At 39.2% G+C, this 21400-nt stretch overlaps 1 protein-coding gene across 10 annotated transcripts in view; it reads right to left on the bottom strand.

Annotated features, from left to right (window-relative positions):
• Window positions 1–10203, bottom strand: part of NDUFAF6 (NADH:ubiquinone oxidoreductase complex assembly factor 6) — a 62406-nt gene extending 52203 nt beyond the window's left edge. For 9 of the 10 annotated variants that reach the window (XR_009053764.1, XR_009053765.1, XR_009053763.1 and 6 more), the window contains exons 1-2: window positions 9995–10203; window positions 4587–4686 (exon numbers count right to left, since the gene is read on the bottom strand). Coding sequence is in view for 5 of the 10 variants with exons in the window: in XM_057735350.1 (XP_057591333.1) it covers window positions 4587–4686; window positions 9995–10191 (297 nt within the window). In the remaining 5 variants the exon portion in view is untranslated. Of the gene's footprint in view, window positions 1–4582; window positions 4687–9994 lie in introns of all 10 variants that reach the window. The other variant, XM_057735352.1, reaches the window with a different exon arrangement.
• Between the last annotated feature and the right edge of the window lie 11197 nt (window positions 10204–21400).

Raw genomic sequence — 21400 nt, 5'->3', positions numbered from 1 at the left:
TTGGGTTCCGTTATTCTAGGAGGTGGGTCAAATAGGATTTTGCTTTGATGTATGTCATAGAGTGTTCTGCCTATGTTTTCCTCTAAGAATTTTATAGTGTCTGGCCTTACATTTAGGTCTTTAATCCATTTTGAGTTTGTTTTTGTATATGGTGTTAGGAAGTGTTCTAATTTCATTCTTTTACATGTAGCTGTCCATAAAATTCCATTTTTAATGAATAAATCCTCCATATTTTCTTTGATTCTCTCACCTGGTAGGAGTGTCTTGCTGCCTTTTTTTTTTTTTTTTAATTTAAATAAATTCAACTGTGCTGGCAGCCTTGCACCTGTGTGCCACTCCAGGCAGTGTCCACCTGGCTGCTCCTTGGTCCCATGGCCCTGCACAAGAAAACACTTCTGTCTCCCAACAGCTGTCTGTCTTACTGCTTTTTTGCACAGTCTTATTCATTCATTCGCTCAACAAGTATTGTCCAAAATATACAAGGCACTATTTTAGGTACTGGGTTATAGCATTGAAAAAAACATACAAAGTCCCTGCACTCAAGTATTGGCCTCCACCACCACAGGGGCCAGAACTTCTGCCTCCAAGGTTTCCTCCTTTCATGGGTCCAAAATTTGAAGCCTGATTGTTGTAACTGCCAAAACCATTGTAGCTTCCACCACCTGCAAAACTGCTTCCATCATTACAAAATCCACTATAGCCATCCCACTGCCACCATATGCACCACCACCGTGGCTGCCACCAAAGCCACCTCGACCACTGAAGTTTCCTCCACGACCAAAGTTGTCATTCCCACCAAAAGCACCTCCACGACCACCACCAAAGTTTCCAGAACCACTTCAACCTCTTTGACTGGATGAAGCACTAGCCATCTCTTGCTTACGTAGGGCTTTCCTTCCTTCACAGTTGTGGCCATTCACAGTGTGATATTTCTGAACAACAGTCTTGTCTACGGAGTCATGATCACCAAAGGTTACGAAAGCAAAGCCTCTCTTTTTGCCACTGCCTCGGTCAGTCATGATTTCAATCACTTCAGTTTTCCCAAACTGTTCAAAATAATCTCTTAGGTGATATTCTTCAGTGTCTTTTTTAATGCCACCAACAGAAATCTTTTTCACAGTTGGTGGGCACCAGGTCTTTGAGAATCTTCTCTTGAGGTGGCCCTCTTTGGTTCCACAACTCTTCCATCCACCTTGTGTGGCCTGGCATTCATGGCCGCATCCCCCTCCTCCACAGTGGCATAGGTGACACACCTGAAGCCTCTGCAGCGCTTAGTGTGTGGATCCCTCATTACCACACAGTCTGTGAGTGTTCCCCATTGCTCAAAATGGCTCCTCAGACTCTCATCAGTTGTTTCAAAGCTCAAACCTCTGATAAAGAGCTTCTGCAGCTGTTCAGGCTCTTTGGGAGACTCTGACTTAGACATGACGGAGTGGAGGGGGGAGACGTCAAGGATGCTTACAGCAGCGTTCACGGGCAGAAAGAAAGCTTAAGGGTAATCCTTTTAAAATATGACCAAGAGATGATGTCTTTCTCTGTTCAAAACCTTCCAATGGTTTTCCATTTCACTCAGAGCAAATGCCAAAGTTCTCCTCCAAGACCTTACCTTTCTGGCCCAGATACTCTAACCTAATCTACTCCCAAACTTTCTCTCCCTTCTCTGTTGTGCCACACTGGCCTTCTTTTCTTTGAATGTGTCAGGCACACCTGCATCTCAGGGCCTTTGCACTTGCTGCTCCTTCTGCCTAGAACACTCTTCAGCCACATATCTCACTCCCTTGCCTCCTTCAAATCTTTGCTCAAATGCCACCTACTCAGTGACATTTTTCCTGATTGCCCTACTTAAAATAGGAAACCCTGCTATCCCTAGCCTTCCCTATCCTCCTTCTCTGTACAGTATTTATTTGTTCCTTGAGTGCAGGGACTTTGTATGTTTTATTCAATGCTATAACCCAGTACCTAAAATAGTGCCTTGTATATTTTGGACAATACTTGTTGAGCGAATGAATGAATAAGACTGTGTGCAAAAAAGCAGTAAGACAGACAGCTGTTGGGAGACAGAAGTGGTTTCTTGTGCAGGGCCATGGGACCAAGGAGCAGCCAGGTGGACACTGCCTGGAGTGGCACACAGGTGCAAGGCTGCCAGCACAGTTGAATTTATTTAAATTAAAAAAAAAAAAAAAAAGGCAGCAAGACACTCCTACCAGGTGAGAGAATCAAAGAAAATATGGAGGATTTATTCATTAAAAATGGAATTTTATGGACAGCTACATGTAAAAGAATGAAATTAGAACACTTCCTAACACCATATACAAAAACAAACTCAAAATGAATTAAAGACCTAAATGTAAGGCCAGACACTATAAAATTCTTAGAGGAAAACATAGGCAGAGCACTCTATGACATACATCAAAGCAAAATCCTATTTGACCCACCTCCTAGAATAACGGAAATAAAATCAAGAATAAACAAATGGGACCTCATGAAACTTAAAAGCTTTTGCACAGCAAAAGAAACCATAAACAAGACAAGACAACCCTCAAAATGGGAGAAAACATTTGCCAATGAAGCAACAGACAAAGGATTAATCTCCAAAATATACAAGCAGCTCATGCAGCTTAATACCAAAAAAGCAAATAACCCAATCCACAAATGGGCAGAAGACCTAAATAGACATTTCTCCAAAGAAGACATGCAGATGGCTAACAAACACTTGAAAAGATGCTCAATATCACTAATCATTAGAGAAATGCAAGTCTAAGCTACAATGAGGTTTTTCTCACCTCACATTGGTCAGAATGGCCATCATCAAAAAAATCTAGAAACAATAAATGCTGGAGAGGGTGTGGAGAAAAGGGAACCCTCCTGCACTGTTGGTGGGAACGTAAGTTGGTACAGCCACTATGGAAAGCATAGTGGAGGTTCCTTAAAAAACTAAAAATGGTATTACCATATGACCCAGCAATCCCAATACTGGGCATATACCCAGAGAAAACCATAATCAAAAAGAAACATGTACCATAATGTTCATTGCAGCACTATTTACAATAGCCAGGACATGGAAGCAACCTAAATGCCCATAGACAGATAAATGGATAAAGAAGCTGTGGCACATATATGCAATGGAATATTACTCAGCCATAAAAAGAAATGAAATTGAGTTATCTGTAATGAGGTGGATAGACCTAGAGTCTGTCATACAGAGTGAAGTAAGCCAGAAAGAGAAAAACAAATACCATATGTTAACTCATATATATGGAATCTAAAAAAATGGTACTGATGAACCAAGTGACAGGGCAAGAATAAAGATGCAGATGTAGAGAACGGACTGGAGGACACAGGGTTGGGAGGGGGCAAAGGGGAAGCTGGGATGAAGTGAGAGAGTAGCACTGACATGTGTACACTACCAAAGGTAAAATACATAGCTAGTGGGAAGTTGCTGTATAAAATAGGGAGATCAACTCGATGATGGGTGATGACTTAGAGGGCTGGGATAGCGAGGCTGGGAGGGAGGGCATATGGGGATATATGTATAAATACAGCTGATTCATTTTGGCGTACCTCAAAAACTAGCACAAGAGTGTAAAGCAATATATTCCAATAAAGAACTTAAAAAAAATTAAAAAATTAAAAATAAAATCAACCATAAAAAAAAAAGGAATTTAATTATTTTACAGTTATAATGGAAGATCACAATGGGGACTATTTATTGGTAAACTGTGACTGACTTAAGATGCTGAAGCGTAGTTTACACCTGAGAAAGGATGACGTGGAAAAATATAGACCCATGATTTTAGAAACACACCAAGGACACACAGCCTGACTCTGCTACTCTGCAGATTCATGGTGTCTAACCACAGTCATGCCTCAGTACTATACTCACACCCTTTTACTCACTTCTACTTCACTTCCTATCATACTCACCAGAGAGGCTATGTCAAACCTGTCACACTCTTCAAGACTCCAAACCCTCCCATGCCCCCTCACTCTCAATAACTGACTTCTCCATTTAACTTACTGAGAAGATCAAGGCCATTCTATCTCAACTTCCTCATTTACATTCTCCATTTCATTTTATCTTATATTAGCATACATCCTTTCCAGTCTAAGAAGAAGAAGAATCTCTCCTTTATTTGTAATTCTTTAGAAAAAAGTGAGTTAGTATGATGTAATGTCTGGGTTTGCTATAATTGCTTCAATTTCCATTTCACTTTAAAGCTAAAAACACTGAGTTTTAAAAAGTGCCTGGAAGAAATGCTATATACATGTAAATTATGCAAATATTGTAAAGAATAAGCAGTAATACTCTAATTAACCTATTCAATTAACAGGCAAATGTGCAATGTTAACTGCATAGTTTTATAATATCCTTAGAAAAAGAAATTCCAGAATGGTCTTTCCAGAAACATTAAATTCATTAGCTAGTTTTATTTTTGGAATTGAACTGTTAAGCAAGAGAAAGAAATCAGCAGCAGAAACCTTAAACACATCTAACATATAAATTACAACTATATTTCCTTATTGTTCAGCATTAAACACTATATCACTATTTTTACAAATAATTTTTAAAGTATTTTAATACCAGCCTGAGCCAGTTCCACATTGAAGGCTCTCAGCGCAAAAGCAGAGCTTCTGGATTCTGCAGGGAGCAGCAGGGAGCATAAATAGCCTTCATAATCTCGTTTCCTATAACAAATAAGCAAAAAAAGATAATTACTTTTCACCTTCCAAACTACACACAAAAAAAATACTGACCAAAATGAACTGAAAACAAGGCTTCAATTCAAAATAGGCCTTAAGTTTCCTATATTTTATATCTGTTTCTCTACATTATAAAAAATGTATCTGCTCCCAATCCCAGATGAATGATCAATCTCTATTAACTGATTTTGACTTATATAATACATATATAATTTTAACTGTTTCAGAATCATTTTGATTTTAGTAAGAATTCAAATCAGTTACAGATGTAGAAATCAAGAAAACAGTTCCAGCAAGTATTGGTATGAACTCATAGTTGCAAATGTATAGACAAATATATAGATAAGACATAAAGACAGAACAATATAGGGATGGGAGGGGGAGAGTGTACTTGTGTGTATGTGCACACACTCACACTACTTGTGTTTCCCTACAGCATCTACTGAGAAAGCTTAGAAACAGTGATATCCCCCCGACAACCGCGGTGTCAGTAAACACACCTAATACCTTGATTTCTCCACTGAAAGAAACTAAGGCTCCTTGAAGGAACAACTGACTCCAGCGCTGGTACAGGGAAAATACCAGATAAGCCTGAAACAATTTCTTGAGCAGAAAGTAAACAAATGTTCAAAGAATGGAGGGACTTGTTAAAAGGAGAAAGAAATTGGCCTGACGAAGTTCTCATTGGCCAAGTCTAGGACAATTTGAGCATCAAAAAAAATAATGACAGTAAAAGATTGCGACAGGACTCCATGAGTCCATAGCAATATAAATGAATGCATAAATACAAAGAGAAGGAAAAATCTGACAACCAGTACAATGCCAACTGATAAATCTAGAAGACATGACTGAATTTTTAAAATCACTTGATAACTATCAAAGTAATAGCTGATTCAAGCAAATATCAATAAATGTCTGAAAATGTTAAACAGGTGAAAGTTTGATAGAAAAAGGATATTTACATAGTATTAAAGTATCTCCTCACAAAATAAGTATTACTTACTGACATTCTTATTAATTAAATTTACAAGGGAGAAACCTGAAAGACACCTTCTCAACCAAGTAACAAAAAGTTCTTTCCACAGTTACAGGATAAATCAACATCCTGCGCTTCCTGACATGATACTGAGAAAAGCACAGCATAACTTCTGCAATATTCCTGCAAAAATTGTATAAATCATGAGGAAATATTAAATAAACCCAAACTGAAAGTCTACAAAGTAACCTGTTCTGTTCTCTTAAAAAAAAGAAGTCAACTTCATGAAAGATAAGGAAAGACTGAGAAACTGTTCCAGACTGGAGAAGACTACAGACACATGACAACTAAATGTAGCAAGTGATTCTGGATGTATGAAAGACGTAACAGAATAATTAGCAAAATTTGAATGGAGTCTGTGGATTAGATGGTAATATTGGATCAATTTTATTTATTTATTGGTTAAAATTTATTTGTTTTTATTTATTGGCTGTGTTGGGTCTTCATTGCTGTGCACGGGCTTTCTGTAGTTGCAGAGAGCAGGGACTATGCCTCGCTGCCAAGCGCAGGCTTCTCATGGCAGTGGCTTCTCTTGTTGCAAAGCATGGGCTCTAGGCACGCAGGCTTCAATAGTTGCAGAGCGTGGGCTCATTAGTTCTGGTTCCCAGGCTCTAGAGCACAGGCTCAGTAGTTGTGGCACACGGGCTTAGCTGCTCTGCGGCATGTGGGATCTTCCCAGACCAGGGCTTGAACCCGTGTCCCCTGCATTGGCAGGTGGATTCTTAACCACTGTGCTACCAGGGAAGCCCTGGATCAATTTTAATATCCTGGTTTTGATGGTTGTACTATGGTTACATGGGAGAGAATCTTTGCGTATTAAGAAATACATGCCAAGATAATAAGGGAGATAACGGGGCATCTGCATCTTATTTGCAAGTGGTTCAGAACGTTAACAATGAGGGAATTGTGGTGAAGAGTATACTGGAGCTCTGTATACTATTTCTGCAATTTTTATGTGAATTTGAAATTACTTTAAAATGAAGAGTTAAAAAACACAGTCCTTACTCTATTCATTCTAGGATGACTTAAGTATAAAGTACTTACCGGACTGCCTATTGACAAGGCTACTTTCATGTAATACACTGGAACCTTATTATAACAGTATTTCCTATAAAACAGTACTCAGTATAAAATGGGTCCAACCTCATTCTATGGAGTTTAGGTTTTGAAATTCAGACTATTTCCACTTTTCAACTGGTTCACAGTTTGTCGTGTGGCTAACAGAGAACTTAAACCTTCACAATTCCTGCCAATTTCCACATAAACAAAAGGGAGAGATCATGAATAGCAGTAACCTTGCTATCACAAGACACCTCTACTAAAAAATCTCACCATATGCGGTTTCAGCTACAATATGGAGAGTTTGGGGCAAAACAGCTTTATAGCTTATACTTTTAAATATATATAGATGTAAGTATTTATAAATTTTATTTTATTACAAAAAGTCTCCAAACTTAGTTTAAAACACCTGAAACTTAATATGAAACACTAAGAAAATACTGAATAGGAATCAAACCACAATCTTAATTTCCATCATTCAACTAGTTATTGACAAATGATACCAGTCATGTCTATTTCCTAACTTGCAAAATGAGGCTTGATAACCTACCTGTTTCATATCTCTTTAAAAATAACCAATAAGTGAAGTACTTCAAGTTTCTTACATGAAAATGAAAAATGAAATGAAGACATAACAGAACTATAACAGTCTTTGGGAAATAAAATATCCTACACAGCTAAGGGTTTGCCCTGTTAACAATTTTTAAAATATTTTGGTTGGAAATTTTTCTAAACAATATTAGCCATTTCTCTACATTAAATAGAATATACTATTTAACCATTTCTTCATCAATCAGGATCATTGTCATAAATATTGATTATTGGTATACAAGGCTATTTTATAAATAGCTAACCAAGGTCCAGTTACCTGAGAACTGTTCCAGACAGTGAGAAATGCTATACTATGATGACTTTACACAGCAACAGGGTCAATAACCTCTCATTCATTCATTCAAACATTTATTCAGTGCCTAGTATGTGCCAGGCACTGTGCTAGACACTGAAGATAGGTACAGACTTCAGTCTAGCACAGATAGACAGACATATGAAAAATAAGCATACTTAGTGCTAGGACTGCTAAGCTAATTCCATGAACCTGTGCCACTGAGGCACAAAAGGAATAAGTGGTTCCTCAGTGAGGCTGCAGAACTGCACTTCCAGATATCACCAGTAGCACCTCCTCATCTTATTGTAACACTAATCCCAAGGCCTGAGGCAGTGCTCCTCAAACTAAACCCCAAGAAGCCTATGTAAATTAGGTTTGACATTTTCCCAGAAAACTTGATTTCTATAAGATCCCTAGCTGGCTAATCTGAAGTTATAGCCTGGTATCTTTTCTGATATTTGGAGGCCTTGCATAAGATACATGTCCAAAACAACCCTGCACACACAATTTCAGAGGCCAAATCTTGCAAAGATTAATGGACAATTAGAAGCTGAAAGTTCTAATCTCCCTTTCAAGTTCATTTTTTTTGTTTGGTTTTTATTTTATTTATTTGGTTGCTCAGGCTCCTTAGTTGTGGCTCTCAAGCTCCTTAGTTGTGGCATGCGAACTCTTAGTTGCGGCATACACGTGGGATCTAGTTCCCTGACCAGGGATCAAACCCGGGTCCCCTGCATTGGGAGTGTGGAGTCTTAACCACTGCAACACCAGGGACATCCCATTTTGTTTTTATTTTAAACTATTTATTATTTGTTATGTGCCAGCATTTTTATATACATTATGTAATTTAATCCTCACAGTCATGTTATAAAGTAGAAGTAGAAATCTACAAACGAGGAAATAGCTGAATCTTAAAGTAATTAACTTTCCCAAGTGACAGAGCTAGGATTAATAAACTCAGATAAGGTCTGCCTGCTTTCAATACTACAGTCAACAGCCTCCATTCCACTTAAATACCAATGTGCACAGATTAAGTATCTGGCCATTTGTAAATATATATCTGAGAAAAGCTGTTATGTGATATCCACAGACTATTTCTAAAATGATATATAAGAAATTAGTAAGAGTGATTCAACCCTAGATAGGAAAGTTAGGACACTACTGGTGTCAAAGAAAAACTGCACTGAACAAGTGGATATGAATGGTACTCATCTTGGTAACTTAAATTTTTTATCATCAAAAAATGATAATTTAAAAGTATATAAAAACGAATATAACCTTTTCAGTTTTTACAATTCTTAATGCCCTGGTTTCCACTAATGCTACCTCGTTTCTCCTACAAGTAATCAACAAGTAAATAAGGCGGTGTAGGAACACTATTTTAAAAAGTGATTAAAAACAAAACAAAATACTGAAATACATGGGAATGTTGTTGTTATGCTGCATTTTGCTACGATGGAATTCAAAAAAATTGGATTTATTAGCCCAATCCAATTCAAGGTAGTTTATTCCAGACTTCTCAGATGTCCTTGAGACCAGGTACTATGAGACTTTTTGCCACCGTCCTTAATCAAGGGCAGCAAAGGGGCAGTGGGGTGGGTGGCGAGGCTAAGTCAGGCCTGGATTCCAAGGTAGGCCCCTGCCCAGATGTGCCAAGTAATCTGATTCGTCCAATTCACCCCACAAATGATTAACGGCGACTCCTATGTGCTAGGCCTTCCACGTGTTACCAGAATAACTGACTTTATGAGGCTTAGATTCCACTGAACTCAGGTAAATTCCCGAATCTCTCTCAACCTTCATTTCCATGTCTGTTAGATAAGATAACAAAGTTTATACTGTACTCACTGTGCCCCTGCTTTGTGCCAGGCATTGTTCTAAATGCTTTCACACACGTAACTGTAAGGGATAGGTCTACAACTGTCCCTCATACTTTGCAACGAAAATTAATTACTTGTAAACTACTTTGCATAATACCTGACACACAGGAAGAACTCAAAGTTAGCTACTGCTTAATTAAAATTACTAGCCATCTTTCAAGTTTTTAAAAAGCTATTCATGCAAAATGTTGAGGTAAAAGTTAAGGCTCGGGCAAGATGACAGGCGAAGAAATTTTGCCACAATCTTGGGACCAGTGTGCAAGTTCCTGTTGCCTCACTCCCCCTGTACACCGGGGCCAACCCGAGCTCCCAGGCTGAGAGACGCGAGGAAAGTGCAGGTCCGCCCCGAGGCCCGCCCCGAGGCCCGCCGCGGCCACCAGGGTCCCTTTCGGCCTGCTCTCCGACCTCCAGCCGGGGGCAGGCCAGTTTGCTCACCGCAGCAGCTCCAAGCAGTAGCGGTCAGTACCCGAGGCGCCAGGCCCGCTGACCGCGGCCACGCTCCGTCCGGACCCCGCGGGCTCCGGAAGCCGCCGTGCGCGCGCCCACGGGTCCCGGAGCGGCCGGCAGCAACAGAGGCCGGGAACGCGGAGCCATAGCGGGCCCCAGGCCGAGCCCAGCGTGGAGGCCGCCATGACGCCGACGCCGCGTGCCCTCCGACCTCGCGCTGTAAGCGCGCGGACACGCCCCGCCACGCCCCAGGCTGGTCCGTCGGCTCACCTCTCAGCGGCGGGAAGGCAACGCTTCCGGGCGCCACTCGGAGAAGAGCCAGGTGTCGCTGTGGTCCTCTGCATCTGCACCGCCGCCGCGCTCCTCGGCCTTCTGGCTTCCAGGAAAGCCTCACCTAAATCGGATGGATCCCGCCCGGGCTCTCCGCCTCCCTTCCAGGTCCTTAGGAAGATGTATTGATGTTTATCGAGGTAGGAGGAGAGAGAATAATTTCACGGTTTACTAGCCTGATTTATAACTTTTAAACATTTATTTGCATGATATGTGAGCCTCCTTTGACACTTTTACCCTCAGGCCCCTCCAGTTTTACATTTGGGTCTAGTTGCCACGACTGACCTGGTCCAAGCCGCAGCTGCCTACATCTGGATCCCAATAACACCTCTTGCCTCCAGATTTGACCAGACTTTTCGTGCTGCAACCACTAGTTCTTTCTAAAATGTACCTCTGATCATGACCCTTGCCTGCTTGACAAAGTTTACTGCGTGTTGGATAAAGCTCCTCCATGATTAATAGCCTCTTTTTACTTTTCAGCCTCAACCCTAGCTATTTGCATTTGTGACGCCAGCTTAATGTTTCTCCTTAAACCCATGGGAGAGTACTCTGTTGTCTGGACCTAAGAACTGCAGCCAATTCACCCTGCTTTTGATTTTACTCCCTGACACAGACTATGCAGGACCTCAGCCCCTCCTGCATAATATTCTCTTTTCTCTCTGGGCTTCTGTCCTTTAGTTCTGACAGACACACACGGGTGTTTCTGATACCAAAGTTTAATAAACCTGCTCAATTAAAAAAAAATCACTTATCTAAATCTCCAGTTCTGGTCTTATGCCTAGCTGGACTTTTCCATCTCAACATCTTGCCATTGCTTCAAAGTATATGTCTAAAAACCAAATTAAACTAACTCCTCTTCTTAGTCTTTTTATCTGGACAATGTCCCTCTTCTCACAACCAGGGGAAACACTTTGGAGTCATTGTTACCTCTTCCCGTTCCTGTATCTAGTGTAATCTAACTGGTCAGGTCCTATCAATTCTTCTTCCTATACTCACATCCGTGGCAGCGTAACTTGTGCAAAACTACCTGGATTCAGATCCTGGCTCTACCTCCTACTATCTCTGTGACCTTGGGTGACAGACTTCCCTTTTCTTGTGCTTCCCATTCCTCCGCTGCGAAATGGTAATGGTAATAGAACCCAGCTCATAAAGTTCTTGTGAGAATTAAATGAGTTAATACCTTCAAGGCATGTAGGGCAATGCCTGGCACATAAACAGCACTCAAAACAAGTCATCTATGTAGGGAAAACATTAAGAAAGACTGTTTAAAAGGACCAAAAAAGATTGCTGGGTGTCTTAATGAAAAGTTAGACATTGTCCAGGTTATCTGATTTTATGGGGTTTTGGTGCCTTTCATTGTCTTTGAATTATTTTACAGTTCTGTAAGTTGCAGAATATTGACAATAATGCAAATAATTCTTGTCCATAACTTATGCAAATTATATCCTTAGGAGATTCGGTTGATAACTGTTCTGTGGATATTGTCCGTTCTTGCCAGTTTTATATCTATTAAGCAGATTTAGTTAAGCATTCCTGACTGCCTATATATGTCTAGTAGTGTGAATATTTCTTTGAATTGGTTCCAAAGTCTTACTGGTTCCCCCACTAATTAATGAGGTAAATGAAATTTTTAACATGTGTTTTATATCTGTATGAGTCATGACTGTACAATTTGGTAAAAATTATTTAACAGTTATTAGCTATTATTAACTTCTCTTTTGTTTTATTTCCTGTATCCAATTTCACGTCTTTTTGATGGACCTATTTCATTCGTTTTCTTCTCTCCAGGCCATTCAATCTATATAAAAAATACAGCTATTTCTAGTAATTCTCGTAATCATAAATGCATACTAAAGGTTTATGAGCCTTTAGATATTTAAACTTGAAGGCAGAATTTCAGTTAATGGCAATAGAAGAAAAATTAAGAGCTTTTAAAATTATTCTGTGGATAACACACTGTCACCAACTAACATTTATTGAACGTCTATTATTTGCCAAATAATAGATGGCAAATAGTTAACTGAAGTTAATTTTTTTTAGAATTATGAGTACGTGAAAATATTTCCTTAGTGTAATTACTTGGTATTAAAATCAGTATACTTGAAATATACATACAGTTTTCTTCAATCAGGGTTATAATCAAGACAGAAGCTCAGTGCTTAACCAGAAAAATTAACATTAAGAAATAAATGAGGGGGCTTCCGAGGTGGCACAGTGGTTAAGAATCCGCCTGCCAATGCAGGGGACATGGGTTCGATCCCTGCTCCAGGAAGATCCCACATGCTGCGGAGCAACTAAGCCCGTGCGCCACAACTATTGAGCCTGCGCTTCAGAGCCCGTGAGCCACAACTGTTGAGCCCATGTGCTGCAACTACTGAAGCCCACGCACCTAGAGCCCGTGCTCCGCAACAAGAGATGCCACGGCAATGAGAAGCGTGCGCACCACAATGAAGAGTATACTCCACTCACCACAACTAAAAAGAAAGCCCGCGCACAGCAAAAAAAGACCGAACACAGCCAATAAAATAAAAATAAATTAATTAATTAATTAAAAAAAAACAAAGGAACTTTAAAAAAAAAAAAAAAGAAAGAAAGAAATGAGGGACTTCCCTAATGACGCAGTGGATAAGACTCTAAGCTTCCAAAGCAGGGGGCCTGGGTTTGGTTCCTGATCAGGGAACTAGACCCACGTGCGTGCCACAGCTAAAAGTTCACATGCCACAACTAAGGAGCCCACAAGCCACAACTAAGGAGGCCCACCTGCTGCAACTAAGACCTGGTGCAACCAAATAAAAATAAATAAATAAATATTTAAAAAGAAAGAAAGAAATGACCACAGAACATGATTTGTTAATTTGGCCTTTAGCTGTGACACTTGCTTACTCTGTCATCTCTGAGTTTATGTTGCTCTCCACGATGACTATCCATCTGCGTAATTGTGAATGAAATATAATAACATTTATTTCCAAGCTTTAGCTCAATAAAAATTGTCCTGTGATTATTACTACATTGTAAAGAGCTATGCATTATTGTTCCAGAATATTGCTCCACCGCTTATTTTTTCCATGGCCTCTGTTAAGAAGTGAGTTTCATTCTTTATGTTGAGTCAGGCTGGCCAGCTGGCTTTTATATGACACCTCGAGTATCTAAAGGACCTGAGAGGGTCTGCACCAGAACGCAGCTGGTTAGATCTCCCCAGACAAGAATACTCCAAACACCTCCTCTAACTTCTCCACGGCCCTCAGGGATCAACTAACTTCTCCTCTGTCCATTTTATTTTGTTATATGTTTTCTATTATATATATATATGTTTTCTTTTTCTTAAATCTCATTCAAGTAAATCTGGGGGGCTTCCCTTGTGGCGCAGTGGTAAAGAATCCAGGTGCCAATGCAGGAGACACAGATTCGATCCCTGGGCTGGGAAGATCCCACATGCCGTGGAGCAATTAAGCCTGTGTGCCACAACTACTGCACCTGTGCTCTAGAGCCTGCAAGTCACAACTATTAAGCCCATGTGTTGCAACTACTGAAGCCCGCACGCCTGGAGCCCGTGCTCCACAATAAGAGAAGCCACTGCAATGAGAAGCCTACACCGCAACGAAGAGTAGTCCTCACTTGCCACAACTAGAGAAAGCCAGCACACGGCAATGAAGACTCAACACAGCCAATAAATAAATAAATAAAGTAATAAAGTAATAAAATAAATCTTTTAAAAGAGAGGAAATTTGGAAAATATAGGCAAATGTAGGAAAAAATCATGCTAAAACCTATAATTCAAACAGTTACACTTCACATTTTGTATTTTCTTCCAACCTTTTTTCTATGAATAGGCTTTTGCTTGTTTTTACATACTACTTGTGCAATGTTATTTGATTAGCCTAACATGGTCATACATATTTTCTTATGCTATTTTTAAGCTCTTTATTGAAATATAATTGCTTTACACTGTTGTGCCAGTTTTTTCTGTACACCAAAGTGAATCAGCTGTGTTTATACATATATCCCCATATGCCCTCCCTTCCGGGACTCCCTCCCACCCTCCCTATCCCAGCCCTCTAAGTCATCACCCATCAGTGAGTTGATCTCCCTATGTTATTCAGCAACTTCTAAAATAGCTATCTATTTTACATTTGGTAGTGTATATATGTCAGTACTACTCTCTCACTTCGTCCCAGCTTCTCCTTCACCCCCCATCCCCCACTCACAATCCTCAAGTTCTTTCTTATATCTCCATCTTTATTCTTGCCCTGTCACTTGGTTCATCAGTACCATTTTTTTTTAGATTCCATATATAGGAGTTAGCATACGGTATTTGTTTTTCTCTTTCTGGCTTACTTTGCTCTGTATAACAGTCTCTAGGACCATCCACCTGACTACAAATAACTCCATTTCATTCCTTTTTATGGCTGAATAATATTCCATTGTATATATGTGCCACATCTTCTTTATCCATTCATCTTTTGATGGGCATTTAGGTTGCTTCCATGTCCTGGCTGTTGTAAATAGTGCTGCAAAGAACATTGTAGTACATGTATCTTTTCGGATTATGGTTTTCTTAGGGTATATGCCCAGTATTGGGATTGCTGGGTCATATGGTAGTTCTATTTTTAGTTTTTTAAAGAACCTCCATACTGTTTTCCATAATGACTTTACATTCCCACCAACAGTGTAGGAGGGTTCCCTTTTCTCCGTACCCTCTCCAGCATTTATTGTTTCTAGATTTTTTTTGATGATGGCCATTCTGACCAGTGTGAGGTGAGAAAAACCTCATTGTAGCTTAGACTTGCATTTCTCTAATGATTAGTGATGTTGAGCATCTTTTCAAGTGTTTGCTAGCCATCTGCATGTCTTCTTTGGAGAAATGTCTATTTAGGTCTTCTGCCCATTTGTGGATTGGGTTATTTGCTTTTTTGGTATTAAGCTGCATGAGCTGCTTGTATATTTTGGAGATTAATCCTTTGTCTGTTGCTTCATTGGCAAATATTTTCTCCCATTCTGAGGGTTATCTTCTTGTCATGTTTATGGTTTCTTTTGCTGTGCAAAAGCTTTTAAGTTTCATGAGGTCCCATTTGTTTATTCTTGATTTTATTTCTGTTATTCTAGGAGGTGGGTCTAAAAGGTTCTTGCTTTGATGTATGTCATAGAGTGTTCTGCCTATGTTTGCCTGTAATAATTTTATAGTGTCTGGCCTTACATTTAGCTCTTTAATCCATTTTGAGTTTGTTTTTGTATATGGTGTTAGGAAGTGTTCTAATTTCATTCTTTTACATGTAGCTGTCCAGTTTTCCCAACACCAGTTATTGAAGAGGCTGTCTTTTTTCCATTGTATACTCGTGCCTCCTTTGTCAAAGATAAGGTGCCCATATGTGCATGGGTTTACCTCTAGGCCTCTCTATTCTGTTCCATTGATCTATATTTCTGTTTTTATGCCAGTGTCGTACTGTCTTGATCACTGTAGCCTTGTAGTATAGTTTGAAGTCAGGAAGCCTGATTCCACCAACTCCATCTTTCCTTTTCAAGATTGCTTTGGCTATTCAGGGTCTTTTGCATTTCCATACAAATCGTAAGATTTCTTGTTCTAGTTCTGTGAAAAATGCCATTGGAAATTTGATAGGGATTGCATTGAATCTGTAAATTGCTTTGGGTAAGATAGTCATTTTCACAATGTTGATTCTTCCAATCCAGAAACATGATATGTCCCTCCATCTGTTTGTATTGTCTTTGATTTCTTTCATCAGTGTCTTATAGTTTTCTGCATATAGGTCTTTTGTCTCCTTAGGCAAGTTTATTCCTAGGTATTTTATTCTTTTTGTTGCAATGGTAAATGGGAGAGTTTCCTTAATTTCTCTTTCTGCTTTTTCGCTGTTAGTGTATAGGAATGCAAGAGATTTCTGTGCATTAATTTTGTACCCTGCTACTTTACTAAATTCATCGATTAGTGCTAGCAGTTTTCTGGTAGAATCTTTAGGGTTTTCTATGTATAATATCATGTCATCTGCAAAGAATGACAATTTTACTTCTTTTCCAATTTAGATTCCTTTTATTTCATTTTCTTCTCTGATTGCTGTGGCTAAAACTTCCAAAACTATGTTGAATACTAATGGTGAGAGTGGACACCCTTGTCTTGTTCCTGTTCTTAGAGGCAACGCTTTCAGTTTTTCACCATTTAGAATGATGTTGGCTTTTGGTTTCTCATATATGGCTTTTATTATGTTGAAGTAATTTCCTTCTGTGCCCATTTTCTGGAGAGTTTTTATCATAAATGGATGTTGAATTTTGTCAAAAGCTTTTTCTGCATCTTTTGAGATGATCATGTGGTTTTTATCCTTCAATTTGTTACTATAATGTATCACATTGATTGATTTGCATATATTAAAGAATCCTAGCATCCCAGGGATAAACCCCACTTGATCATGGTGTATGATCTTTTTAATGTGCTGTTGGAGTCTGTTAGCTAGTATTTTGTTTAGGATTTTTTCATCTGTATTCATCAGTGATATTGTCCTGTAATTTGCTTTTGTTGTGACATCTTTGCCTGGTTTTGGTATCAGGGTGATGGTGGCCTTGTAGAATGAGTTAGGGAGTGTTCCTCCTTCTGCTATATTTTGGAAGAGTTTGAGAAGGATAGATGTTAGCTCTTCTCTAAATGTTTGATAGAATTCGCCCATGAACCCGCCTGGTCCTGGGCTTTTGTGTGTTGGGAGATTTTTAATCACAGTCTCAATTTCAGTGCTTGCGATTGGTCTGTTCATATTTTCTATTGCTTCCTGGTTCAGCCTTGGAAGATTGTACTTTTCTAAGAATGTATCCATTTCTTCCAGGTTATCCAATTGATTGGCATATAGTTGCTTGTAGTAGTCTCTCATGATCTTTTGTGTTTCTGTGGTGTCAGTTGTTACTTCTTTTTCATTTCTAATTCTGTTGATTTGCATCTTCTCCCTTTTTTTCCTGATGAGTCTGGCTAATGGTTTATCAATTTTGTTTATCTTCTCAAAAAAGCAGCTTTTAGTTTTATCGATCTTTGCTATTGCTTCCTTCATTTCTTTTTCATTTATTTCTTTTTTTTAAATAAATTTATTTATTTATTTTATTGACTGTGTTGGGTCTTTTTTTGCTGTGCGTGGGTTCTTTTTAGCTGTGGTGAGTGGCGGCTACTCTTCATTGTGGTGCATGGGCTCCTCATTGCCGTGGCTTCTCTTGTTGTGGAGCACGGGCTCTAGGCATGTGGGCTTCAGTAGTTGCAGCACATGGGCTTAATAGTTATGGCTCACGGGCTCTAAAGCACGGGCTCAGTAGTTGTGGTGCATGGACTTAGTTGCTCCGTGGCACATGGGATCTTCGGGGAGCAGGGATCGAACCCGTGTCCCTTGCATTGGCAGGTGGATTCTCAACCACTGCACCACCTAGGAAGCCCTTTCATTTATTTCTGATCTGGTCTTTATGATTAATTTCCTTCTGCTCACTTTGGGGTTTTTTTGTTCTTTCTCTAATTGTTTTAGGTGTAAGTTTAGGTTGTTTATTTGAGATTTTTCTTGTTTCTTGAGGTAGGACTGTATTGCTATAAACTTCCCTCTTAGAAGTGCTTTTACTGTGTCCCAAAAGTTTTGGGTTGTTTTGTTTTCGTTGTCATTTGTTTCTAGGTATTTTTTGATTTCCTCTCTGATTTCTTCAGTGATTTCTTGGTTGTTTAATAATGTATTGTATAGCCTCTATGTGTTTGTATTTTTTACAGTTTTTTTCCTGTAATTGAAATCTAATCTCATGGCGTTATAGTCAGAGAAGATGCTTGATACAATTCCAATTTTCTTGAATTTACCAAGACTTGATTTGTGACCCAAATGTGATCTATCCTGGAGAATATTCCGTGTACACTTGAGAAGAAAGTGTATTCTGTAGTTTTTGGATGGAATGTCCTATAAATGTCAATTAAGTCAAGCTGGTCTAATGTGTCGTTTAAAGCTTGTGTTTCCTTGTTTATTTTCTCTTTGGATGATCTGTCAATTGGTGTAAGTGGGGTGTTAAAGTCTCCTACTATAATTGTGTTACTGTTGATGTCCCCTTTTATGACTGTTAGCATTTGCCTTATATATTGAGGTGCTCCTATGTTGGGTGCAGAGATATTTACAATTGTTATATTTTCTTCTTGGATGGATCCCTTGATCATTATATAGTGTCCTTCCTTGTCTCTTGTAATATTCTTTACTTTAAAGTCTAATGTGTCTGATATGAGTATTGCTACTCCAGCTTTCATTTGACTTCCATTTGCATGGAATATCTTTTTCCATCCCCTTACTTTCAGTTGGTATGTGTCCCTAGGTTGGAAGTGGGTTTCTTGTAGACAGCATATAAAAGGGTCTTGTTTTCATATCCATTCAGCCAGTCTGTGTCTTTTGGTTGGAGCATTTAATCCATTTACATTTAAGGTAATTATTGACATGTATGTTCCTATTACCATTTTCTTAATTGTCTAGGGTTTATTTATGTAGGTCTTTTCCTTCTTTGTGTTTCCTGCCTAGAAAAGTTCCTTTAGCAATTGTTGTGAGGCTGGTTTGGTGGTGCCAAATTCTCTTAACTTTTGCTTGTCTGTAAAGCTTTTGATTTCTCCATCGAATCTGAATGAGATTCTTGCTGAGCAGAGTATTCTTGGCTGTAGGTTTTTCTCTTTCAAGAGTTTCAGTGTATCCTGCCACTCCCTTCTGGCCTGCAGAGTTTCTGCAGATAGATCAGCTGTTATCCATATGGGTTTTCCCTTGTGTGTTATTTGTTGCTTTTCTCTTGCTGTTGTCAATATTTTTTCTTTGTGTTTAATTTTCATTAGTTTGATTAATATGTGCCTTGGCGTGTTTCTCCTTGGGTTTATTCTGTATGGGACTCTGCACTTCTTGTGCTTGATTGACTATTTCTTTTCCCATGTTGGGGAAGTTTTCAACTATAATCTTTTCAAATATTTTCTCAGACCCTTTCTTTTTTCCTTCTTCTTCTGGGACGCCTGTGATTCGAATGTTGGTGCACTTAATGTTGTCACCAAGGTCTCTGAGACTGTCTTCCATTCTTTTTATTCTTTTTTCTTTTTCCTGCTCTGTGGCAGTCATTTCCACCATTCTATCTTCCAACTCACTTACTTGTTCTTCTGCCTTAGTTATTCTGTTTATCCCATCTAGGGTATTTTTAATATCAGTTATCGTGTTGTTCATTACTGTTTGTTTGCTCTTTAATTCTTCTAGGTCCTTATTAAATGTTTCTTGTATTTTCTCTATTTTGTTTTAGAGATTTTGGATCGTGTTTACTACCATTACTCTGAATTCTTTTTCAGGCAATTTTCCTATTTCCTCTTCATTTATTTGCTCTTGTGGGTTTTTAATCTTGCTCCTTTGCCTGCAAGGTGTTTCTTTGTTTTCTCATTTTGTCTAATTTGTATTATTTGCTGTCTCCTTTCCCTATGCTGCCTAGTAGTAATTCCTCTTGTTTCTGCTCTCTGCCCCCTGTGGTGGGGTTGGTCCAGTGTCTTGAGTAGGCTTCCTGGTGGGAGGGTCTGGTGCTTGCTTTCTGGTGTGTGGCTCTGAGTCTTTTCTCTCTGATGAGCAGGGCCCTGTCAGGTGGTGTGTTTTAGGCTATCTGTGAGCTTAATATGGCTTTAGGTAGTCTGTGTGCTCATGGGTGGGTATGTGTTCCTGTCTTCTTTGTAGTTTGGTATGAGGTATCCAGCACTGGCAGTTGCAGACAGTTGGATGAAGTTGGGTCTTAGACTTTAATAGAGGCCTCCATGAAAATTCTCTGTGGTTAATCTTCCCTGTGGCTGAGGACCTTCTAGTGGTCTAGCATCCTGGGTTCAGTGCTCCCCCCCCAAAGCCTCCAACTTGACTTCTGGTCAAGGAATCCAGACTCCAGAGGTCACTCCTCCCAGCAATAAAGGGGATTCAAAAAGACTATCCCAGCCCCAGACTAATGGCAAAGGGTTAAGTCAAACAAATAATAGATCAAGGAAACACGTAACACAGAAGAAACACAAATACCAAAACCAATAGAACATAAAGCACTAGAACAATCTGACAGAAGAACCCCAGAATACAATCAGACAATCAAAGAGAAAACCAACAAAAATTTGAAACAAACAAACAAACAAACCCACAAAAACACAAAACCAGGGAAATTGTGAAAACAAGGACCAAATATAACAAAAAGCAAGAGAACAACCAGACAGACTGAAGGTACCCAAAATGAAATCAAACAGTTGTAATTAGAGCTAAGATAAAGACAAAAGCTAATTACAAAAACCAAAGCAGTGTGTCATCTGAAGAATAAAGCAAGGAAACAGAGCAGACCAATAATATTGATTAAAAGTATGATAAGATAAACTATAAAGGGACAGAACACAGAGCAACAGAAAAGTGTAGTATGACTAGAAATATAAAAAGAAAAAGAAAAAAACAAATATATAAAAGATAAAGAAGGTAGGGGAGATAAACTCAGCACTACAAAAAAGCTAGCTAGAAATAGAAATATATAAAAAGGCTAAAAATAAAAATAGAAGTAAAAAATAGAATAAAAATATATTATAAAACATGTAGATCCCTTAGGACTAAGATCGTAATTTAAAAAAAAAAAAGAAAAGCTAGAACTGACCACAGAATGGATCAGATCAGTAGAATTAATAATAATAATTCCTCAGCTGTAAGTGTCCTTGTACCTGCCTTGGGCCTCAGGCCACCTTCGCCTCCCCAAGAGGCCCTCTTCTGCCTCTGGGTTGGACTCTGGACCTGCTGTGGGTCCTATGGGGTCTGCTTAGGCTCTGATCTGTCCCAATTCCTGTGTGTACTTGCTCCCACAGTCCACAGCTGCCAGAGTTAGACCTTTTCCATTTGTGGGCACATTCATTGTTTATTCAGGTGTTCCAGAGACATAGTGTCTACGAAGCAGATCACGGGGATTTAGTCTGTAGGGTGTATATCCAATGGAAAGATTTTAGAACCTCTTCCTTAGTCCCCCGTCCCTGGTGTTCAGCTTTGGTTTTGTCCCTGCTTCTGCATGTAGTCTAACCATCAGAGTCTGGTCCTGAGGCTGCCT

Source organism: Hippopotamus amphibius, chromosome 5, assembly GCF_030028045.1.
Source record: "Hippopotamus amphibius kiboko isolate mHipAmp2 chromosome 5, mHipAmp2.hap2, whole genome shotgun sequence".
NCBI lineage: Eukaryota > Metazoa > Chordata > Mammalia > Artiodactyla > Hippopotamidae > Hippopotamus > Hippopotamus amphibius.
The sequence above is the reverse complement of the archived record's forward strand: the minus strand, read 5'-3'. Positions and strand labels throughout refer to the sequence as shown.